This window comes from Saccostrea cucullata, unplaced genomic scaffold, assembly GCF_032062105.1.
Source record: "Saccostrea cucullata isolate Sc308-1 unplaced genomic scaffold, CSIRO_AGI_Scuc_v1 ctg18435, whole genome shotgun sequence".
Lineage (NCBI taxonomy): Eukaryota > Metazoa > Mollusca > Bivalvia > Ostreida > Ostreidae > Saccostrea > Saccostrea cuccullata.
The window spans coordinates 5,823-27,088 of NW_026926453.1; the positions used below are offsets into that span (position 1 = coordinate 5,823).

General features: G+C 33.6%; 2 protein-coding genes across 2 annotated transcripts; both read left to right on the plus strand.

The window, feature by feature from the left end:
- Positions 1-8,876: 8,876 nt before the first annotated feature.
- LOC134271730 (uncharacterized) lies at positions 8,877-11,691 on the plus strand. The gene is made up of 3 exons (XM_062753945.1): positions 8,877-9,057; positions 10,000-10,363; positions 11,622-11,691. The coding sequence occupies exons 1-3, from the start codon at positions 9,003-9,005 to the stop codon at positions 11,650-11,652; spliced, it is 450 nt and encodes a 149-aa protein (XP_062609929.1). The 5' UTR covers positions 8,877-9,002; the 3' UTR covers positions 11,653-11,691.
- Positions 11,692-12,935: 1,244 nt separating this feature from the next.
- On the plus strand, positions 12,936-18,829 carry LOC134271729 (glutathione S-transferase kappa 1-like). Its single transcript, XM_062753944.1, has 8 exons — positions 12,936-13,021; positions 15,355-15,439; positions 15,775-15,875; positions 16,476-16,598; positions 17,417-17,452; positions 17,656-17,772; positions 18,075-18,168; positions 18,549-18,829. The coding sequence occupies exons 1-8, from the start codon at positions 12,947-12,949 to the stop codon at positions 18,590-18,592; spliced, it is 675 nt and encodes a 224-aa protein (XP_062609928.1). The 5' UTR covers positions 12,936-12,946; the 3' UTR covers positions 18,593-18,829.
- The last annotated feature ends 2,437 nt before the right edge of the window (positions 18,830-21,266 follow it).

Genomic DNA, 21,266 nt, shown 5'->3' on the forward strand with positions numbered 1-21,266 from the left:
CAGACGCTCTGTAAACAAGTGAAAAGATTAATATTGCAAAGAGCGTACTCGTGAATTTAACAACTGATTTGCCTGGAACTTCAGTCTGCATGGCACAAATAATTTGAACACTGCTTTATTAATTGAGTTTTTTTTCTTTTGTTTCAGTGCTGTTAAATTGTAAATAAAGATATAATTTTGATTATTGTTTTTTTTCCTGCATTCTGAGAATATTGCAAAAGCAACACAGTCATGTCCCCTACCGGATTCCCCTTTTCTCTTTAGGATTGATTGAATGATTGGATGTTTTAACGTCCCTCTCGAGAATTTTTCACTCAAATGGAGACGCCACCACTTGGCGATGGAGAGCTACAAATTTTGTCCTATACTCGGCACTCGGGACTATTGAGCAGTGAAGGATCTTTTTCGTGCCAGCATCTACTGTGACACAGGACCTCGGTTTATACGGTCTCATCCAAAGGACCGGTCTCCACATCCCACCTTGGGATTTGAACTTTAGGATACAAGCTCGTTTGGAACTTGAATTTAATACATAATATTAAAGATATGAAAAACTAGCGAAAACCAATGAAGCCAATAAATGGACCTCATGACGTCACAATAGTTATTACGCCTTTCATTGTGACGTTCCATCTATTGTAACGAGATAGTAACGCAAAGAATTTATCAACAGCACGCAACAAAAACCATGGGGAGATATAAAATTCTTTGTCAAGTTATGACGGGATTAACGGTGGGACTGCCACTATGTATGAGTGCACCGATACAGGTATCTATAAGTGTCCAACAGGATGGGGAATCGGATGACCAAGAAACTGGAGAGCAACAATTTCCTTTGATCAAAAGCCTTCTGATATTGTACGGCGTAGGCATCATTTTAACTTTTCTGGCATGCTTTGTATATCATAAAATCGAACAGATGTGTAAGTGTCCATGTAGAGAGGACATTGAAAAACAACCACAAAGCGAGGTGAACTCGGCTTCACGTCACATTCCTTCCTACATTTACCATAGATTGGAGGTAGAGGACGAAGATTCTTCAGATTACGACCCTCAAGCTTGTGTTTCGGAAACCTCCTCCATCTTCGAAAATCCTAACATTGTAACTGTTCTCGAATGTCCCGGCCTCTACGGACTTCATTGTTTTAAAAAAGATGAGGAGATTGTCATTTTGAATCCTATGTTCAGAGAGGAGTGAGTTGGAGGAATTGTTCTCCAATTTTACCTAGAGTATTATTAGGGAGGATACACTGATGTTTTAATTGATAAGAAGAATACGGTTTGTAGAACATTTTTCACTATCAAGCAAACGACGAAGGATGAGGAGATGAAGTACCATTTTTGCTAGGAACAAAGGATGGGGAACTTGAAGTATGCGATCAAGTTTTCACGATTGAGAACTCATAAAGTGAAATAAAAAAGTTAATCTACAAGATTGATATTGCATATTGTACTCGTGAATTTAAATACTGACTTGCCTGGAATTTCAGTCTACATGGCACAAATAATATGAACACTGCTTTATTAATTGAGTGCGTAATTTTTGTTTCAGTGCTGTTAAGTTGTAAATAAAGATATAATTTTGATTACTTTTTTTTTCTTTTCTATTCACTATAGAGACAAAATTTTGTCTGTAACTCAAATGAATTAAGCATTCTGAGAGTATTGCATAAGCAATACATGTCCCCTTCCGGGTTTTCCGATTCTCTTTAGAATACAAGCTCGTTTTGAACTTTATATAATGCGTAACGTACCGGATGGTAATCCCAATGATGTAAATCTAAAAATTCCATAATTCCTTCAAAAACTAATGAAGCGGAACGTACGGCATTCATACATGGTCTGTAACCCATCAAGATACACTCACATACCAAAAATCAGCTCAATATCAAGCATTTAGGGAAAAAATTACGGAAAAACAAGTACGGCAGACAGACAGAAGGACAGACATACCGATTTGCAGACTCATAGGAAATTTACAGACCCCTCCGGTTTCACCAGAAATTAAACTGGCGGCCGTCACATAACCTATCTGGCGATCGCCAATTCCGTACTCAAGGACATTCGCAAAAACTTGGAATTAATGCGTTTCTTAGGGTATTTCCATCCTCATTTTATATAGGGATTGCTCAGTACCCTTGCTTTCTACATCTTTGTAAGGATTTTAATGTATTTAGGAATTCAGTATAGGTATATGATAATTCCAGTTCATTTTGACTGTTAGTGTTACTGCAAGTTATTCAAACTGATACATGATTTGAAGAATTTCAGTTTCGGGGATGGGGGACAGCCAAAAATATTCAGTTGGGGTATCAACCACGAAAAATTCCTTGACAAGCAAAGAAAAGGTCATCAAACGTTTTTATTGATGGGGCACAGGCATAAAGTAGCTAAGTTTTCTAGTGTATTCTGTACATCGTGAATATTATTTGGGAGACCCCCGCCTCTCCAGCGCCCCTCCCCGGTTCATATGGCCATGCCTTTTCAGGGAATTAGGATGGAACTCCTTTTTTTAATTGAATGGTTCTATTGCTTAATTGAATAACTTGAGTTGCATGCATGGCCAGAAACCATAATTATCAGATTATAGGTGAGCATTTACTCATGGCCTCACGGTTAACATTTCAAACACGTTAAGTTAAAACCTATGGTTAGTAGAGTAGAACCATGAAACAACTGAAGATTATTTGTAGTTTATATACAGTACATATTTGATAGAAATACCAAACGAACATTTATACTAGTATTCAGAACAAAAATATAAAATACTGGTTTCAGCATAGAACAACGAGGGAGTCAAGATGCCAGTGCATTTAAGCTAGTATCAACGCAACCTCACAATATCTGAGCATGAAAAGTACATAAAATATAGAATTCACATAAACTGATTGAAAACAAGGGATAAAGATAAACATCTATATATTTTTGCGTAAAATTATCGCCCTTATAATATTGAATGTCATGAATTTTTTAACATTGGTGTGAAAAAAAGGGGAAAGAAGGAGTGAGAGTGGAGAGAGAGTATGGGAATGAGAGTGCGGAGAATTGGAAAGAGATAGTAGATAATGCAAATCAATTTTTATTCGCAAAAATTTTAACTTCGCGTATAATAGTATTCGATTACTGAAAAAAAAACCAATAAGTGAAAAAAGGGACAATTACTATATCGCGGGAATAAATTGGCGCGAAAAGAAAATGATTTACAGTAGTGTGTGAGAGGGGTTTGAAAGAATGGAATTAGGGAGATAATCAACACATTCGGGAACCCAAGACGCATTAACTGACGCATTATATCCGAGGCTTGCATTCACGGTCAGAAAAATCCGTCAGAGAATACATGTAAAAGATTATTGGCCTTGTCATGATTTGGATTTTGCTCGTTTAAAGAACTTGTTATTTTTTAATTTTTATTATTTTTTCATAAGAAATATTTGAGAGTGTTACTTTTATTTGTGTGTTATTTTGTTCTTCGGGTTTCATGCATTTCGCCCGGTCCAGTTAATCAAAATTATTACCGGTATATATAAGTCATTTTGTGTCTAAACATATCATATCAAAAGAATTTGATTCATAGGCAATGAATTTTAAACAAATAGAAGGGGGGTTGAGATCTTTCACCATGCCAAGAAAACCTTAGCATTCTCTCCGTATAGCAAACTCAATAAAAGCCGAATTAACATTAATCTGTGATTCTTCCCCTGGGAGACGTGCGGAAGCAATTAATGTCTGCAGTTTTGAGGGAGGGATCTTAAAATTTACTGGGTTAAAATTATAGGTAGAATACTAGTTATTTAGAAGCCTTTGCCCCCCCCCCGGCCCCCCCCCCCCCCCCCCCCCCACCTTGTCTTTTTCGGGTGGGGGTAGGGGGGGGGAATGAAATAAATTATATTAAAGTAATTCTTCAATAAAATAAGCTGCCTTTCAATTTTTTTACGTAATACAATTTCAGAATATTTTTTCTCAGTACAAATAAATTGACATCGGGTAGTTGTGGAAGTACCGCGTCGATATAGAGATAAAAGAGTACCAAATTTCCGGAAGTTTACATCATTTCCTGGTTGAACAAGATGGAGACGAGTACTGAATGGGTAGACGTTACCCGATTGGCTATGTATATATTTTCATTTTAAAATGAATATTTTCTTTTGATTGTTTTTTTCTTATTTTCTTTAGTCCAATTTTTTTTTTAAATAAATTTTGGTACCAGTGCCTCTAGCATTTTACGTATTTTGTAAATAAAGATATTTGACAGTAACTTTTTAGGGTATTTGTACTACTTCCTGGGGTGGAAGTTTATTTTTTCTTTAACTAAGAAAGCTTAAAACCTAGGATCCACCCCCAGAAGTCTGCTGCCGTAAATTGTCTTGCTGGCGTTTTGGGAATATGGGTGATTTGCATCAATTACACTTTTATTGACTCCATCGCTGTCGAAATCGGACGAGATTTCTTGGCATGACTCTTTGAAAGTGAAAAGCTGCAAAACTCAGAAAGTGGTAATTTTGAGCTGTGAATCAAAATACCTAAAGGCCCTTAGATACGTCAACTGACAAAGTATGATCTTTCTCTTCATTATGGATAAATTTTGAAAATATTTAGGGTCAATTTTCAATGGCCGCAAGACCAAATCCTTTACCATAGGGGTGATGAATATTGTAAAAGGTTTTCCTCATCTATAAACAATAAATTCTAGCCAATCAGATGTCAGTAGAGTCAGATAGAAATGTCAGCTTTGATTTACGAACTATCTAATCGTTTATTTCTTGTTGACCTTAGGTAATTTTGCTGTGAAAAAAGTCAAAAACCCCAACATACAAATTAGTCTGTGCAACGAAGGAAGAGGACATCGACCTTTCTGTGATTGTGTCCAGAAAAAAAAAAAGAAACGGCGAATGGCCGTCCACTTATACTAAGAGCACAACTTGGTCAGATGGAACTAAACATAATGTACATTTGGTTGGGCTAACTATTTGTCAAAAAATTGACCGTTTTATGTTTTGAAGAGGCACTTGCTAAAGGAAAAGGTATTGACGCATAATTTACCATACATCATCATAAAGAAGAAAATTAAGTGATAATATGTCTTATACGTTGAACGAAATGTCATTCTCAATTAACATATACATATGTATTCATTAATACCCTTTTTTAGCCATGCAGACAATTTAATTTTTCTTTTTAAAAAAGTTTTTTGTTGTTTTGATCAGTTTGACTCCCTTAATAATGTTTAGTGTAAAAATTGTTTTGAAAGTCTGCTTATTTATCTAATCACCGGATAATACATACTGTATACTTACATGTATATATAAATGTATGTGATTATACTATGGTTCGCAAGCAAAAAAGAGATTTCTGAATATTAATCTTTTCTTCCGATCTTTTGGGTTGCACAAATCGAATTAAGCAAAAGTAGTCTAAAGTTTCAAACTTTTTTTTTTAGCAAATATACATGTACATTTATTGGATCAAGCTTTAGCCGTAAGCACATCGTAAAATGCGAAACGAAATAGAAACGAAACGAAATCTGCCGAAACGAAACAAAACTATCAAAATGTTTTTTTGAATCAAGGTATACAATTATATACATGTGGATTTTTTCTACTTCATGTAAAATTGATAATTGTTCAAAATTTATAATTGTTAATATCAAATTTAAACACCCATAAATTAGACTCCCTTCTCTAGTGATATTACATTTAAGAACTGTTGTCAGCTACACATATTCGTGATTATATTATGCATGTATAATTAATTTCAGTATGTGTAATATTTTCTAAGTTTTATGTCTTACTCTAATTTTATTCATCTACATACAACATATTTATTAAAATTGTTATATATATACATATAAAGGTTCGTTCATGCACGGGTCGAAATATTATTTTTAAAATAAAACATTTATTAATCATATTTGTTTATCTCGACGTAGTTGGAGGGAATAAATAACGCGAGTACTAGTGTATGTGTTATTTTGTGGATGAGTGTGTATGTGATTACAAAACGGAAGTGACGTTATTTGTACCGTGATCGATGCCGAATGCTGACGTGAATTAAAGATATGCGATTTGTGAGGGGGCGCTGCGCTATGCAGTATCCTTGTTTTCATGTTTTTCCTTTTCAGAAAATATCTGATTTTTAATCAAAACTATTAAACACGGCATCTTTAATTTAAAACATCTCAAAATTGTATTTAACACAGTGACCCTATTAAGGTAGGATTCTTCTCTGGTTTCTGACTAGATAAAACATTCAAAGTATATTTGCATATATGTCTTATATATTGAGGTTTAAGGAATTTAAAAGACCATATTTTTCTTCCGTCGTCACAATTGTACAACTTTAAATAAAAATGGTAAACTGCGTTTGAAAACTAGCAGGGACTATATTTTTGGCGGAATGGTGGCGTATGAAAATATCTTCTTTTCTGCCTCTCAAAATTATAATAGAACAATGAATTTAGTTATAATTTTTACACAATCGAAGGCTTGGAGAAATTTTCAAATGTAAGTAAGATTAATAGTGAGGGACTAAACTTTCACAATATATAAAATAAATATGATTTTTCAAACAAACTAGAACTGTATTAGCTTTTAAACGCTTCCTATCAAAGTGCAGATTTGATCCAAAAATCCATAAAAAGTATTTTTTCTCTCTTAGTAGACGATCAAAACTTTTTGTTTTTGTATCATTTTGTACATTTATAAGACTACTTTATTATATGTGAAAATAAGAAAAAGTTAAATATAGGAAGCATATGAAAATAACTAATATATCCTAAATAATTAAGAAAAACAGAGAAAATTCGGATTAGCCAATATCCAGTTAAGTTAAATCATTTATGTAAATTTGGTACTATCATGCTATAGACCCGATATAGTAATATGTTTTTATGCAAAAAGAACAATCATTTAACTTTTGAAATAGAAGTAGGTATCACATGATTGGCACCAGTTATTTTTTATTCTTAATGTCAAGGAAAAAGATAATGACCTTGACATGACCTTGCCTCTAATATAAAACGGTCAAATTTAATTTCACTGATACTATCACTTACTGATATTGTCCTCTTGATTCTGTGAAAATTTCACTAATTTTTAAATATTAGAAATGTGAGAAGAATCCTACCTTAAATCTTAGCATTTTAAATGGAATATTCCTCATGACGTCACAATAGATAGTACACCTTTCATTGTGACGTTGCATCTATTGTGAGGACATAGATAGTAACGCAGAGAATTTATCAACAGCACGCAACAAAAAACATGGGGAGATCTAAAATTCTTGGTCAAGTGTTGGCGGGGTTAACAATGGGGCTGCCACAATGCATGAGTGCACCTTTGCGTGTTTCTATACGCGTTCAGCAGGATGGGGACTCAGAAAACCAAGAAACTGGAGAGCAGCAATTTCTTGTGATCAAATACCTTCTGTTATTGTACGGCGTAGGCATCATTTTAACTTTTCTGGCATGCTTTGTATATCATAAATTCGCAAATATGTGTAAGTATCCATGTAGAGAGGACATTGAAAAACAACTACAAAGCGAGGTGAACCCGGGCCACCATCTCATTCCTTTCTATATTTATCATCGATGGGAGGTAGAAGACGAAGATTCTTCAGATTACGACCCCCAGGCTGATATTTCGGAAACCTCTTCCATCTTCGAAAATCCGTATATCGTAACCGTTCTCGAATGCTCCGGCCTCTACGGACTTCATGGATTTAAGGAGGATGAGGAGATTGTTATTTTGAATCCTCTGTTCAGTGAGGAGTGAGTTTAAGAGATTGTTGTCCCCATTTCATTGAGAAGTAAAAATGGGGAATGTTTGAAGAGCATTTTTACTATCACGCAAGAGTGCAAAGGCTCAAAGGTTTTAAAACCATTTTTCTCTAAGAAGAAGGACAGAGGGTTTGAAATATGCGATCACATTTTCACGTTTGAAAACCTTTAGGAAAAGGCGTATGATTTCACTACGAGGATAGGGAAAAGAATTGGGACATATCTCTCATTTTGTCATCCAGCGTTTCTAAAACACCCAAATGAGACACAGGTTCTTCGTTTCGATGAGTGTCGACTGGATTGATCTTGATTTAATATTGAGAATCAATGCGAGGGAAAAGTTCATCATTGCTGTCTTATTTTGAATGAACTCTTAAAATGATTAATGTTATGACTAGTTTATGCACAAGGGATGAATCGATATTATCTTTTTTTTTTGTTGCCACATTCAAGCTGTGTATTTTTTGTTTCAATACTATTAAAAAAATTATGATTTTGATATTTTTTTCTCTTTATTGATTATAAACTTAAGGCAATTTATCTGTATCTCAAATGAGTTCAAGAAAATTAGAATCTTTGCTATGACTTTAACATTTAACTTTACATTATCAAATTAAGGAATTAAGAAAATTAAAGTACATCAAGTATATACATATATTGAGTATCTACATACATGTATTAATTTTTCATGACTACAATTCTTAGGGGTGAAATACACTCAAGAGTAACGGAGTTAATCAGAAAAAGAATTTGACACAATCATGTGCATTCTCAGTATAAGTTTTAAAAATCCACTCAGAAATCTACTCATTACCATTGTTTTAAAATGAAAATTACGCAAATTAACGTACATTGTACATAGAATAAGATTATAAACACTACTCATTGATGAACGTATGTTTTTGGATTTTGTCACATAACATGATTAAATGAAATTGACAGGGTTAATCATACATAAAGAAATTGACATGGTGTGACTGTTTTGTGTAGAAATAACATGTTTACAATTATGAACAACACATTGTCAGTAAGCATGACCATAATTACTGAAATTAATCATTATTTGGGATAATAATAACCTTGTACAACTGCAATCTTTCATCATTATTCTTCTTTATGGAATAAGGAAATGCTTTTTCAAAATTTGACCAGTTAGATATTGTATATATATAAGTCCAATGTTTGAGATCTTATCATCACATCTAGAAGACTTACAAGATCTAGTGTTATGGCCTATTCTAACAATTTTGCCTTTGTGGTGATTTGCATTGCTGTAGCTGCAGGTAGATTTTTAGTTTATTTTTTTTTCTATTCAATAGGGCCTTACAGGTAATATAATATTATTTATAAAATAAAGAAAACTTTTTATTAGAGATTTCAAATTTATCATAAGTTGATCATTCAAACTCTGTTTTTTTTTATTGTCCTTACAGAGCATGTTTGAATTAACAATTTTTCTTGGTGTGGTTAAATTTATTGATTTTGTTCAGGCATGTTTTTCTTATATGAAAAGTAATAATAAAAAATGAATTAATTCTTACTTAATTAAATACTTATCAAATTCATGATGGTTATTGACGATCTGTTTCAAACTTACAGAGTTGAAAGTAAAGAAAAGTTTTTAATATCAAAGTCTTGTAAACATAACGAATCGAAGGTGGAATATGCATTTTCCTCTACATGTGTAGATAGATCACACGTGTCCTGGGCATTTGTTAATGGTCATGAAGACGGATTTTAAACGCTTTTCAATAAAAAAAAAAATAGTACAGAGACCTATAACAATGGGACGAAATGTGTTTCATTTGATTCAACGGAAGGTTTCTGAACAAAGTTTTATATCGACCAAAGAATTTGCAAAATTCTTACTTTTAACGAGATTTTAATTTTTAAAGTCCTGTAACACCTCAACTTATTTGTCAGTAGGCTGCCGCGGTTCGAACTGACATGTTTTTGCGCACCGAATCAGTTTTCGGGAATATATACTTTATGAAGATGATATTGAAATAAAACTCGGAAAAGTTGACGAGAAAAAGTTGCAGACATCACATTGTCATATAAAATTCAATTTGAAAATAGTGCCATATAGCCATTGTTGTTTTATTTTGTTTCAGTTTATAAAGTACAAAGAAATGCTTAGAAAAATATTGTTGAAATATTAAGAACAGACTGTACATAAATAACATCGAGAAATTCGAGCTGCATGTTCCCATCTCTTTTTTTAGTGTCTGCAACTTATTATTCCGGTGGAGGAAACTGGTATCCAGGTGGCGGAAATATGTATCCAGGAGGTGGAAATTGGTATCCAGGCGGAGGAAACTTGTATCCAGGCGGCGGAAACTGGTACCCAGGCGGCGGAAACTTGTATCCAGGCGGCGGAAACTGGTACCCAGGCGGAGGAAACTTGTACCCGGGCGGCGGAAACTTGTACCCGGGCGGAGGAAACTGGTATCCTGGCGGAGGAAACTGGTATCCCGGCGGAGGGTACCCAGGGATTGGCAGAAATTGTCAGTGCAGACAATACTGTTATAGAAATGAATATTCTCGGGGATATTGTGGCTACAGCTTGTTAAAACAATGCTGTTCAAGGTCAGTTCGAGGAATTCTCTTTTTGTATAAAGTTAGCAGGGTTTATATTATACCAAAAAATGCTAAAACAAGGGGAAATTGATGACTTTATACACATTGTTTTTCTGTCAGATGAAGATTATGTTTTATAGTCATATCCATTTTAAATGATATTATATATCATTTTAATCTGAAAATTCGAAATTATTGGGATAAAGTTCAGAATATTTCAACCTAGAGGAAACAGGGGGAAAAAAAAAACATTTTTCAAGTATTGTTCTATAAATTATATACACCTTTATGAATACACAAACATGTGTATTCCATTGCTTAATCAAAATTCATAAACATGCGTAATATGTTGTATAAAATATCATCTCTTCATTACATAGTATGAACTCTTGCCTACTTTGTGTAAGTAGTTCATTACTTGATGTGAATACATCTTTATATAAAGTCTTTCCTATATATGTCAGAGTTTTATTGTGTCATGTGAAGAAAAAGTTACATTCAAATATGGTCAGTTTATTCTATATTATGTCAACGAAATGCATTCGAAGATGGATGTAATCTTTTTTTTTTAATTATGCCGTTACGATTTGACAAATTATTACTTAAAGTCATTGTGTCAGAAGTGTGTATAGCCATTTGTCAGCAAATTTGATATGATTTCAACTCTTTAATGTGTGAAATGAATATATCTTTATATTCTACGGAAATTATGCTTTTTACATATTTATATGCAAGTTTACCGTTCATTACACAGTTATAAGTCGAAGACGTTTAATCTGATATTTTTCGCCCATCATTTGTTACATAAAATGTTATTTTATGCAGTACCAAGATATTCTTTTTATTTTAAATTTATCTTGTTACAAGAAATTGCTCTCAGCTTTTTGTCAGTTGTTCCCTAGTTTTTTTTAATTTTTAAGGCTAAGCACATCGTATCACCTGCTTTCTAAGGCACTTTTATTTGATTTATAGACAAGATGTATATAATTATATCAATATCAAAATGTACATGTTAGAGCATTTACATCACGTAATGATTTTTTTTTTGCACCAACGTACATGAACGGGTGATATGACTTAAAGAGTTAACACAAAGGAACATATAAAATACACGAGCAAAAATGAATTCCTATTTAAATCAATGATACTTCGTAAAGTAAATATTATGAAATAAAATTGTAATATATTATGACAATGTAGTCTTTTTTATTTTTGTTGCAAATAGTCCCATAGGAAATAATTAAGTATTTCTTCGTTTATTTTTCAGATGGGGACAATCGAAAAAGGGTTATTACTAGCATAAAGATGTATCTTTCGGAATAAAATAAAGTGAAGTTTTCTAAAGAGGTTGTGTCTTATCATTTTTTTATCAATGGATTTATCTTATTGTATATAAACGATGATAAGGTCAGTAGTTATTTTACTAAGTAGTGGACTTTTGCAAGAAGCACTGACTTTTACAGCTGACGGTTTTCTTTGACGTTAAGGTGGCTCATTACACCCACAGTTTATTTTAGATTTCATTATTTAACATAATTTATAATGTAGATGTCAAATATCCAAATGGAGGTATTGATATCATAAATATTTTTTAGTGAATTGTTAACTTTTTTCTAATCTTAGTGAAAAGTTTTATTTCAAGTTTATTATCACCAGAATTTCAGAACTTTCAAGGTCAAATGATGGACATATTCTTTAGACAAGTACACACAATGAAAATACCTCATAATACAGAATTGATAATAGATACTAAGGAAACCTTTCTTGTGGTCATATGTATGGTGTTAGGGGCACTAACATGTGATGGGCGGGAGTTGAGTGTCGAAAGATTGTCGTTTTTTCAAAGGCAACTTATTTATGCTTTGAAAAAAAACTGTTATTTTCGTTTAAATACTCGTAGAATATGAGTGAAATGTTTATATCGTAAAGGAGCTTCCGTACATTGTCCTAGTGTAAAAGTAAGCCGTCAACAATTAAGTCAGGGCTAGTCCAGTACTTTTGAACTCTAGAATCGCTATTAAAAGCGAGATGTCGAAATCCCCATTACATCAATTTATTTGTCAGTAGCCCATCTCAGGTTTAAAAAATCGTATATGAAGAGAATGTTGATTGGTTAGGAGTAAAAACACGTTATGCAAGTGATTTTTGGATATTACAGAAGAAGAAAGAACAGGAGGTGCGGAAAGCTGACGGTGAAAAAAAGTCTCCTTTGTAATATAGTCTCAATGCTCTTGTCAGAGCAATATTAGAAAAAATATCCAAATATGAGTACCGGCAGATGTTCGTCAAATTATGAAAAATTCTTTCCAAAATATATATTACAATATTAGAAAATTAAGGTCATCCAATATGAAGACATGAAATATACCAGTATAAGAGGGTGGGCGCGTGCACCTGCCCCAAAGACCGAAGGCACTTAATCCACATCAAATTGCAATAAAGCTTTTAGGCTACCTTGAAAAATCATAGTGTTTCTACTCATAAAAATGTGGTACAAACTTCAAATAAATGTTAATGACACTATATAGTTTATCACCCCTTCTACATTATGTTTACGAATTCTTTCAAGAAAGAACTAGCCAGTAAAACAAGATGGCGGCGCCCATGAAGAAAACTGTCGAACTTTTCTATGATGTTGTTTCGCCATATACATGGATTGGCTTTGAAGTTTGTATCGTTTTTATTTGAGAAATGTTTACTTCACCATTCTGTAAATAAATTTTCCGCTGTCATTCATTCATGGTGCCGTTTATTCTCTAGGATTACGAGTGAACTTGAAAGCTCTTTGGAAACACTGGACTTTGGACTTAGACTTAGTTTTTGACATCGTTCTAGTGTAAATGGATGTACAGAGACATTAATTTGTCATTGTAATTGAGTTTATTCGTCATGTTTGTGAAAAAATGATTGCAAAAATGTGCACAGTTAATCTAAATGCAGAAATGGAGCTCTCTGCTTGAGAAAATTCGGATAGATATAGGTGTCCGAATTTTCTCAAGCAGAGAACTACAGTTCTACAACTACAAGTATCGTGAATCGACTGTACAAGGAAATTTTGAAGACTCTCTGTTCATAACAGTAACAGTCTCAAAGAATGTGGGCTGGTGCAGGACGGTGTAACTGGAGAAGAGAAAATGCAGCGGACCAGACGGGGATCCGAACCCAGGCCCCCTGAAACTCCTGTCAGGTGCTCTACCAACTGAGCTATCTGGCCACCGGCGATCGAACTCGGCTGACTGCCACATTCCTCCCTCCTTAAAGGTCTTTGGCCCTCCAAAGACCCCAACCCAGGCTCATCCCTGGCAGGCGTTTCACGTGTCAGTTCCAGGGCATGGCATGACACCAAATGTAACGGGAAAGGAGAAAATGCAGCGGACCAGATCAATATTCGAACCCGGGCCCCCTGAAACTCTGGTCAGGTGCTCTACCAACTGAGCTATCTGGCCACCGGCATCGAACCCGGCTGACCGTCACAGTCCTCCCTCCTTAAATGGTCTTCAACCTCGAAGACACAACCCAAGTTCTTGTTAGCCCCTGGCAGGACTTTCGCCTGCAATGCAAGGGGTGGTCAATGGCACCAAATGTAACGGGAGAGGAGAAAATATATAGCTGGACTGGGAATCGAACCCGGGACCCCTGCATATCTGGTCAGGTGCTGTACCAACTGAGCTATCCAGGATGATATCCACGGTCCAAACTATTACATTCCTCCCTCCTTAAAGGTCTTTGGCCCTCCAAAGATCCCAACCCAGGCTCATCTCTGGCAGGTCTTTCACCTGTCAATTCCAGGGCATGGCACGTCACCAAATGTAACGGGAGAGGAGAAAATGCAGCGAACCAGACTGGGATTGGAACCCAGGCCCCCTGAAACTCCGGTCAGGTGCTCTACCAACTGAGCTATCTGGCCACCGGCGATCGAACCTGGCTGACCGCCACAACAGTTTCCTAAACTTAGACGGTCACATGAAAAAATGTGGTTCCAATCACCCCCCCTCAACTAAAAGATTTCAACCACTGATTACTAAATATCTCTTTGGGTCTAAAAGGGTACTTTTATTTTTCACTGGCAGAATGTCAATGGAATATACACAATCATGAATGTTTATTAAGTAATACACACAAGCTTACTGAATATCATCTTTGCTAGCCGAGGGTTCCTGATAGGCAACTCTCCTCATGGCATACAGTCTACATTAAAATTGGGAGTTTTTTTCTCAAGTTTTGATTGGATTCAATCGGTATCGTTCAAACAATCAGCAATTTTTTTTTAATGATGATATCTGCGTTTGGGGTATATCTTGACTCTTTAATCTCAGGAATGATAAACGCAAGTAAACAATGATCAGTAAGATAACGTCATTCTATGAATAGCTATGGTGCCACCCAATTTCTGCAAAATTTGCGATTAAGAATCTATATTGAAGCTGTAGATTTGTACTTTAAATTAAATGACAAATAGACATAACTTAATACTTTCTTTTGAATTATTCTTTAAAAACTTTGATATAATTTATTTTAAAGACTCTTCTTTATTTTTGTCAATGATGCAATCTGTGCATGCCTGGTAGATTCGAGATCACGTGACTAAAACAGTCCCTTCTTTTGACTGCACCATATGCCAAGGGTTTCTGATACGCTACTCTCCTCATCAGCCTCATCATAGCATATTAGAAACCCTTGGCTAGTGAAGATGACTGAGTATCACATTATTTTTTTCATGGTTGTTTATTTCTAGGGTGAGATTATGATGAAAATACAATATACATGTATAGGGATTAAACTTTATCATAATTACTGGTAGAAGAGTCTTAAAGTTTGCACTTTTTTCTGTTCAAAATCTTTTTTATGAATGTTATATTCAGTTTAATTAAAATACCTCTAGTCTAGGAGGTAAAAAAAGCTTATAATTGCTTAGATCCCCAGGTGTTTGCTATAATTGAATATCACTGCAGAGTATTATTTTAATGATGAGCATTCAACATTATATTTCTGTATTTTAGATTTTGTGTCGATACAGAACAAAATGGCCAAATATGGACCTGCAGCTGAAACCTTTCTTTCTTGGAGGAGTCATGAAAGAATCAGGTTGAAAATTCTTAAAATAGATAACATCAACATTTGTAACAAACTACCTATACCTATACCTATAATGAATCTTACTTGTCGAGTATTGGAGTTCTGAGGGACAGCGTGACATCATTTTAGTATTTTTTGCCATTTTTGTCAGAAATTCATGAATGTTTAATAATAATAAACTGTTGGGTTTTTTTATACATTACATGTACATGTATCAATTGGAGTTTTTATCCATTCAAGGAAGCTCTAAACACTAAGAAAAAGTGCTTTTTGTACTTGGAGATAAACCATGATACATGGTACATGATACATGATATTATATAAAATGCTATTTTCTTTTCCAGGAAACAAACCCCCGGCCATGGTGCCAAATAAAGGTTCCTACATGATAAAAGACATTCAGAGGCTGGGAAAATATTATGGAATTCCACTGAAACAACCCAAGGTTTGTTTCTAATAATCAAAGATCTCCCTCATTTGTGATATGTAGACAGAAATTTACTTTTAAAGGGACGTGCCTTCAATTTCTTTATTTTTGTATTTAAAATTGTATTTCTCCTAAATATTTGTAGAGGAATCATGACTTTATTTTTCAGTAAAACAAAAATAATTTAAATTGAAAACCAATACCCTGGTATACTTATTGCATGTTTAGTAGTAAAAATTTTCACGAATATTTTCTTACATGCCTAACTGTACGCATTTCCTACAAAATGTCTTTTACATTACAGATGAATAGATACATGTTATTTTCTTTGAAAAAATTGGCCTGTAAATGTTCTTTAATGTCTTGTGACTTTTGCAGGATTTTGCCAGTGTAATGTTTGGTACACTCCCAGTACAAAGATTCCTGACTTCTTTATTGTGTTGATGTGACTTTTACAGGATTTTGCCAGTGTAATGTTTGGTACACTCCCAGTACAAAGATTCCTGACTTCTTTATTGTGTTGATGTGACTTTTACAGGATTTTGCCAGTGTAATGTTTGGTACACTCCCAGTACAAAGATTCCTGACTTCTTTATTGTGTTGATGTGACTTTTACAGGATTTTGCCAGTGTAATGTTTGGTACACTCCCAGTACAGAGATTCCTGACTGCAGTGGACATGACCAACCCAGAATACACAGAGGAACTCTCTAGACAATTCTGGTTCCGAATATGGAAAAATGCAAGTATGCTAAAGTGGTCAGGATGGATTTTTTGGGGGGTGAACACAAAAAATTTCATATATTCTATGTACATGTAGCACCATTTTTTGTTTATTTTTATAAACTTTAAAAGGTTTAATTTTAGATACAAATACATGAAAGAGATCATTCTTTTTCCCTTTTACTGTACATGTACCGGGTAGGTTAAGTAGTGGGGAAGGGGTGTTGTGTAAATCCTTAATTTAAAAAAAAAAAATGTTTAGATGTACATACAAAAGGGAGAAGCTCATACATGGACATGTATATTTTAATATTTTTAAAAATACAAACTAATCAAGTCCAATTTTCAGAATGCAGCTAGTCATGTTAAACCAAGATTTTACTTAGGAAATTTGGGTTCATAAAGTTTAAAATAAAAATTATTGTATTATTTCTGGAGATTATGTATTCCTTTATCACTTCAAATTTTTTTTTAATTTTTAAAAGCAAATTAAGGTACATGTACTGTAAACCAACTTTTATTCGCATATGAGAAATTTTCGTGAGATTCGCAAGAGCCTCGTTATCGCGAATTTTTCTCACCGCAAACGGGTCCCTAAAGTTTCTGTTACTATGAACAACAGATCTAAAAAAGTCTTGATTACGAAAATCAATCGTCGCGAACTGGTTTCTACCCGAAAAATCAGGAAATGATGTTGTCACGAATAAAAGTTGGTTTACAATACTTCGATCCTCAGGTTCTGAAATTTGTTTTCTATGTGAAACTTGTGAAATTTTAAACCATTATGTTCCTTTTCAATAAATTTTTACAATTGTATATTCTCCTATCTCTCTATAGGATGAACCAATCACAGAACCTCAACATTTTGCAGAGGTGGGTATTTTTCTTTGAAAAATAGTTATACAATGTCATGTATTTCCTTGTCATCATGAAAACACAGTAATTTTTCTAAATAAGTAAATACATTAATTCATTTTGGGCAAAACATAGAAGATACATGTAATCATTCTGTGAACTTTTCTGAAGCATCAGTTTTGTCTAAGAAGTAAACTCTTCTTTTTTTTGGTTCATATCAGGCAGCCAAAAAAGCTGGAATGAGTGAGGATATGATATCCTCAGCTCTAAAGAGAATGGGTGAACCAGATGTGAAAAACAGACTTACTCAGTACACAAAACAGGCATTAGAGGAAGGGGTGAGTGACTGACTGTATGAGAGTATTAAAAATTTCTGCAGATTGTGAATTTGATACAAACTCTGTATTTACTGGTTCATAAACCTTCTCATTTTAAGATGAAATTTCATGCAAATTTTAAATGGAAGTACATGTATGTGTACCGTATATACATGTAATTTAAAAAAAAAAAAGAATTTGTTATATGTGCATGTAGTTAATGCTATTTTTCTTTTAAAAAACCTAGATGTCACTCAATATTTTCTGAAAAGAGATAAAGCTCCATTAAACTTAATATACAATAAACATGTTGATTTTTTCAGGCATTTGGAAGTCCATGGATTATTGCACACATCAATGGAAAGAAAGAATCAGTGTTTGGATCAGATAGATTTCCAATATTAGCCATGTTGTTAGGCAAGTATTGCTTGATTCTATGGGTTGATGATAACTTTAATTTTACATCCTACATTGTACATGTACTTCTTTACATCACTTAAAGCTGTATCTTTGGTAGACGAGATAAAAGTTGGAATATGCTTTATTTATAAAAGTTGGAATTTGCTTTATTTTATATATTAATTTTAAATAATTAAACAACAGTTATGGATTAACAATTGTGCCAATTAATATCCTTTAAAATGTTCAAATTTATTTATATTTTTTTGCAAAGAATATAGACAAACATGTATAGATTAAAGTAATACATTTGAAATTCTTTTGCAGTTCACAAGTTTTACTTTGTTTATTCAAATAATATAGATTTTAAAAAATCCTTTCCTTCTTCATAATTTCAGAGGAAGAATGGCATGGTCCCTTGAAAGAATTATCTAAGCTGTAAAATTAAAATTTGTATTTATTTTTTGAATTCAATCAATGTACAGAAAACTTTATCCAAGAAAGTTATTTTCTTGCCCTGAGGTCAGTTCATTAATAGAAGTGAACTGTTTTTGTGAATATGATGGCAGCATACATACAGAGAACTTCATTAAAAGACCAAATGGAATTGTATGGTAGTGTTATACATTAAATGTTAAAACTGTGCAGTTTCAAATGTCTGTGATAGATAATCAGGTATTAAAAAGTATAAATAAAAGATTATTTGATTTGTTGTTTTAAACATTGTGTATCTGGTTAAAAAAATATATGAAACTGTCTATATAAGGAGGATAGCATACTTGTATGTTGATTGTATAAGTCATTTTTCCCTCTGAGCAGAGGGATTGAAAGCTTCCATTATGATTATCTGCACTCTTTGCATAAAAACTTTGGAATGACTTTCATTTAAAGGAATGATGTCAAGCAATTATAGTAGGTCACAATGACCTACATGTCCTCTACTCCATCAATCCTTGCAAGTAATAGTCTATCATTGGATCATATTTTAGCTTCCATGTTTCAAAACAGTTGTTAGGCCTTTGTTTTTATACTGAATTTAACTACAGAATGTTCTATCTATCTGATCAATACATGTGGCTCATGGTAGGTGTGACCAGTCAACAGGGTATGTTTACTCCTCTCAGGCACCTGATCCCTCCTCTAAATTCCCAGAGGTCCATGTTTCTGCCCTATTCACAGATTTGTATTGTTTATAAAATTTTTGTAATCAATCACTGTCCTTTATTTTTACCCATTCATAGTTTCATTGTATCCTTTTTTTATTATTATTCACACAACATACAGCATTATATACATATTTCAAAAGAAACAGTCGTGTGTTTTTTTTTTATTTTGAGAGAGAGAGAGTAAAGGTTCAAGTTAAAAGAGAATAGCAGATTCCATCTGTTCCACTGGGTATCAAACTTTTCCTTTTTACCATTCTTATAAGAAATAAATTTTTGTGTTTCATATGGAAATTTCATTTGTTATATTGCATTTTGTACATTAATAGGTTTCTTTGTGCATCTTGCAGTATAAATATAATATTTAAGCCGAAGAAGAATAGCATTTTGAGTATTAGTATTTTCATCAATAAATCCTAAAATAAAAGAATTCTTAGCAACATTTATCATTAGACCAGTTTTATCTTCAAACAAACGCACAAATTCTTCCAGAAAAAATTGTGTATTATTGCATTCCCATAGAAATGCACTGTATCCTTATTTGGAAAAAAAAGGGGGGGTCAATGTCCTCTTCTTGGATTTGTAGCATTAATAAACTGATAAATAAAAACACAATCTACATCAAGTTTTAGCTTTATTTAAAGTCAACATTTAACAATAAATCATATAATCCTTCAAAGAGTATCAGTAATAACTGTTAAAACATAAAGTGGTATGTGAAAATATTTACAAGATGAAAGATTTATTTTTCTTCTCCTTCCATATACTTGATAAAAAGGAGACCTTTGGGCCCTAAAACTCACCAGAGTATCACAGGTTTCTCAGGCTTTGATTATTTACTCAGTCCCATTAGACAACATTTAACTTCAATTTTCAAACAGAAAAATGATTTTATTATTATATTTATTGAAGTTTGTCTCCTAGAGACCAAGTTATGAAGATTTGAAAATATGTACAAAATTTCACACATCATCAATTTTACTCCACCCTCAGGCCTGAGCTTGGGGCAACAAATTTCACAATTTGATTTAATAATGCCTCATACCATACTGGCTTCATGCATACAGTTTGATAGCTAAATGTCTTGATATACATGTATGTAAAATTTTTTAAACTAAAACAAATTCTCAGTAAACGTTCATCCCTGCTCCACCCAGAACCCAGAGGTCAAAAATTTCTAAATATTTCACATTTATATCTAATTGTACATGACATATAATCTTCATGATGCTCGAACTATAGAATTTCATTTGGTAATACATGTATTTACATTTCCAATGTCTTCGTCTGAGATAAAATTACAAATAGTTAATGTACTTTATTTCTACATCAGTGTCCTGGTTCATCGATAGGTGCGGTTAAAAAAGTCACGTTGGGCGGGACAAACAGACACAGAAGTGTACCAGCTTAGAACACGTGGATTGGCGGAATCAAGAGCATGTAAATACAAGGAATAACTGTCAGATTTTTGGATTTCATGAAGTTGATCAATCGATTGGCTTGCATGATAAATAAGTGAAGTTCTCGCTCAAAAATCAAAATTTCACATATTTCAAAATACAAAAACAATCAAGTAAAAAAAATAAAATATTAAGAGCTAAAGCTTCAGGCCCCTAAAAAGAAAACAACTGGGAGAAGGGGGGGACTAACAAGCAAACAAGGGCACCACAAGGTGGAACACATCCCCCTGCAAAGTGCATATCTATAGATCAAAGCAGCATTCGAACTCAACATCAATCCCTATGCAATATGTCACTTCCGTTTCGCACAGGGCATAACCCAAAAACAAACACATATACACGATTGCATTACTATATTCCCTCCAATTCCATTGCAAGGGGATAATAATCATTGACAAGCATAAAAGGGGGGATTAAGATGTGAAGAAGCTTTTCCATAGTATACTGTATACCAGGTCAATTATTGCTCCCTTCGGATTCTATATACTGTAGA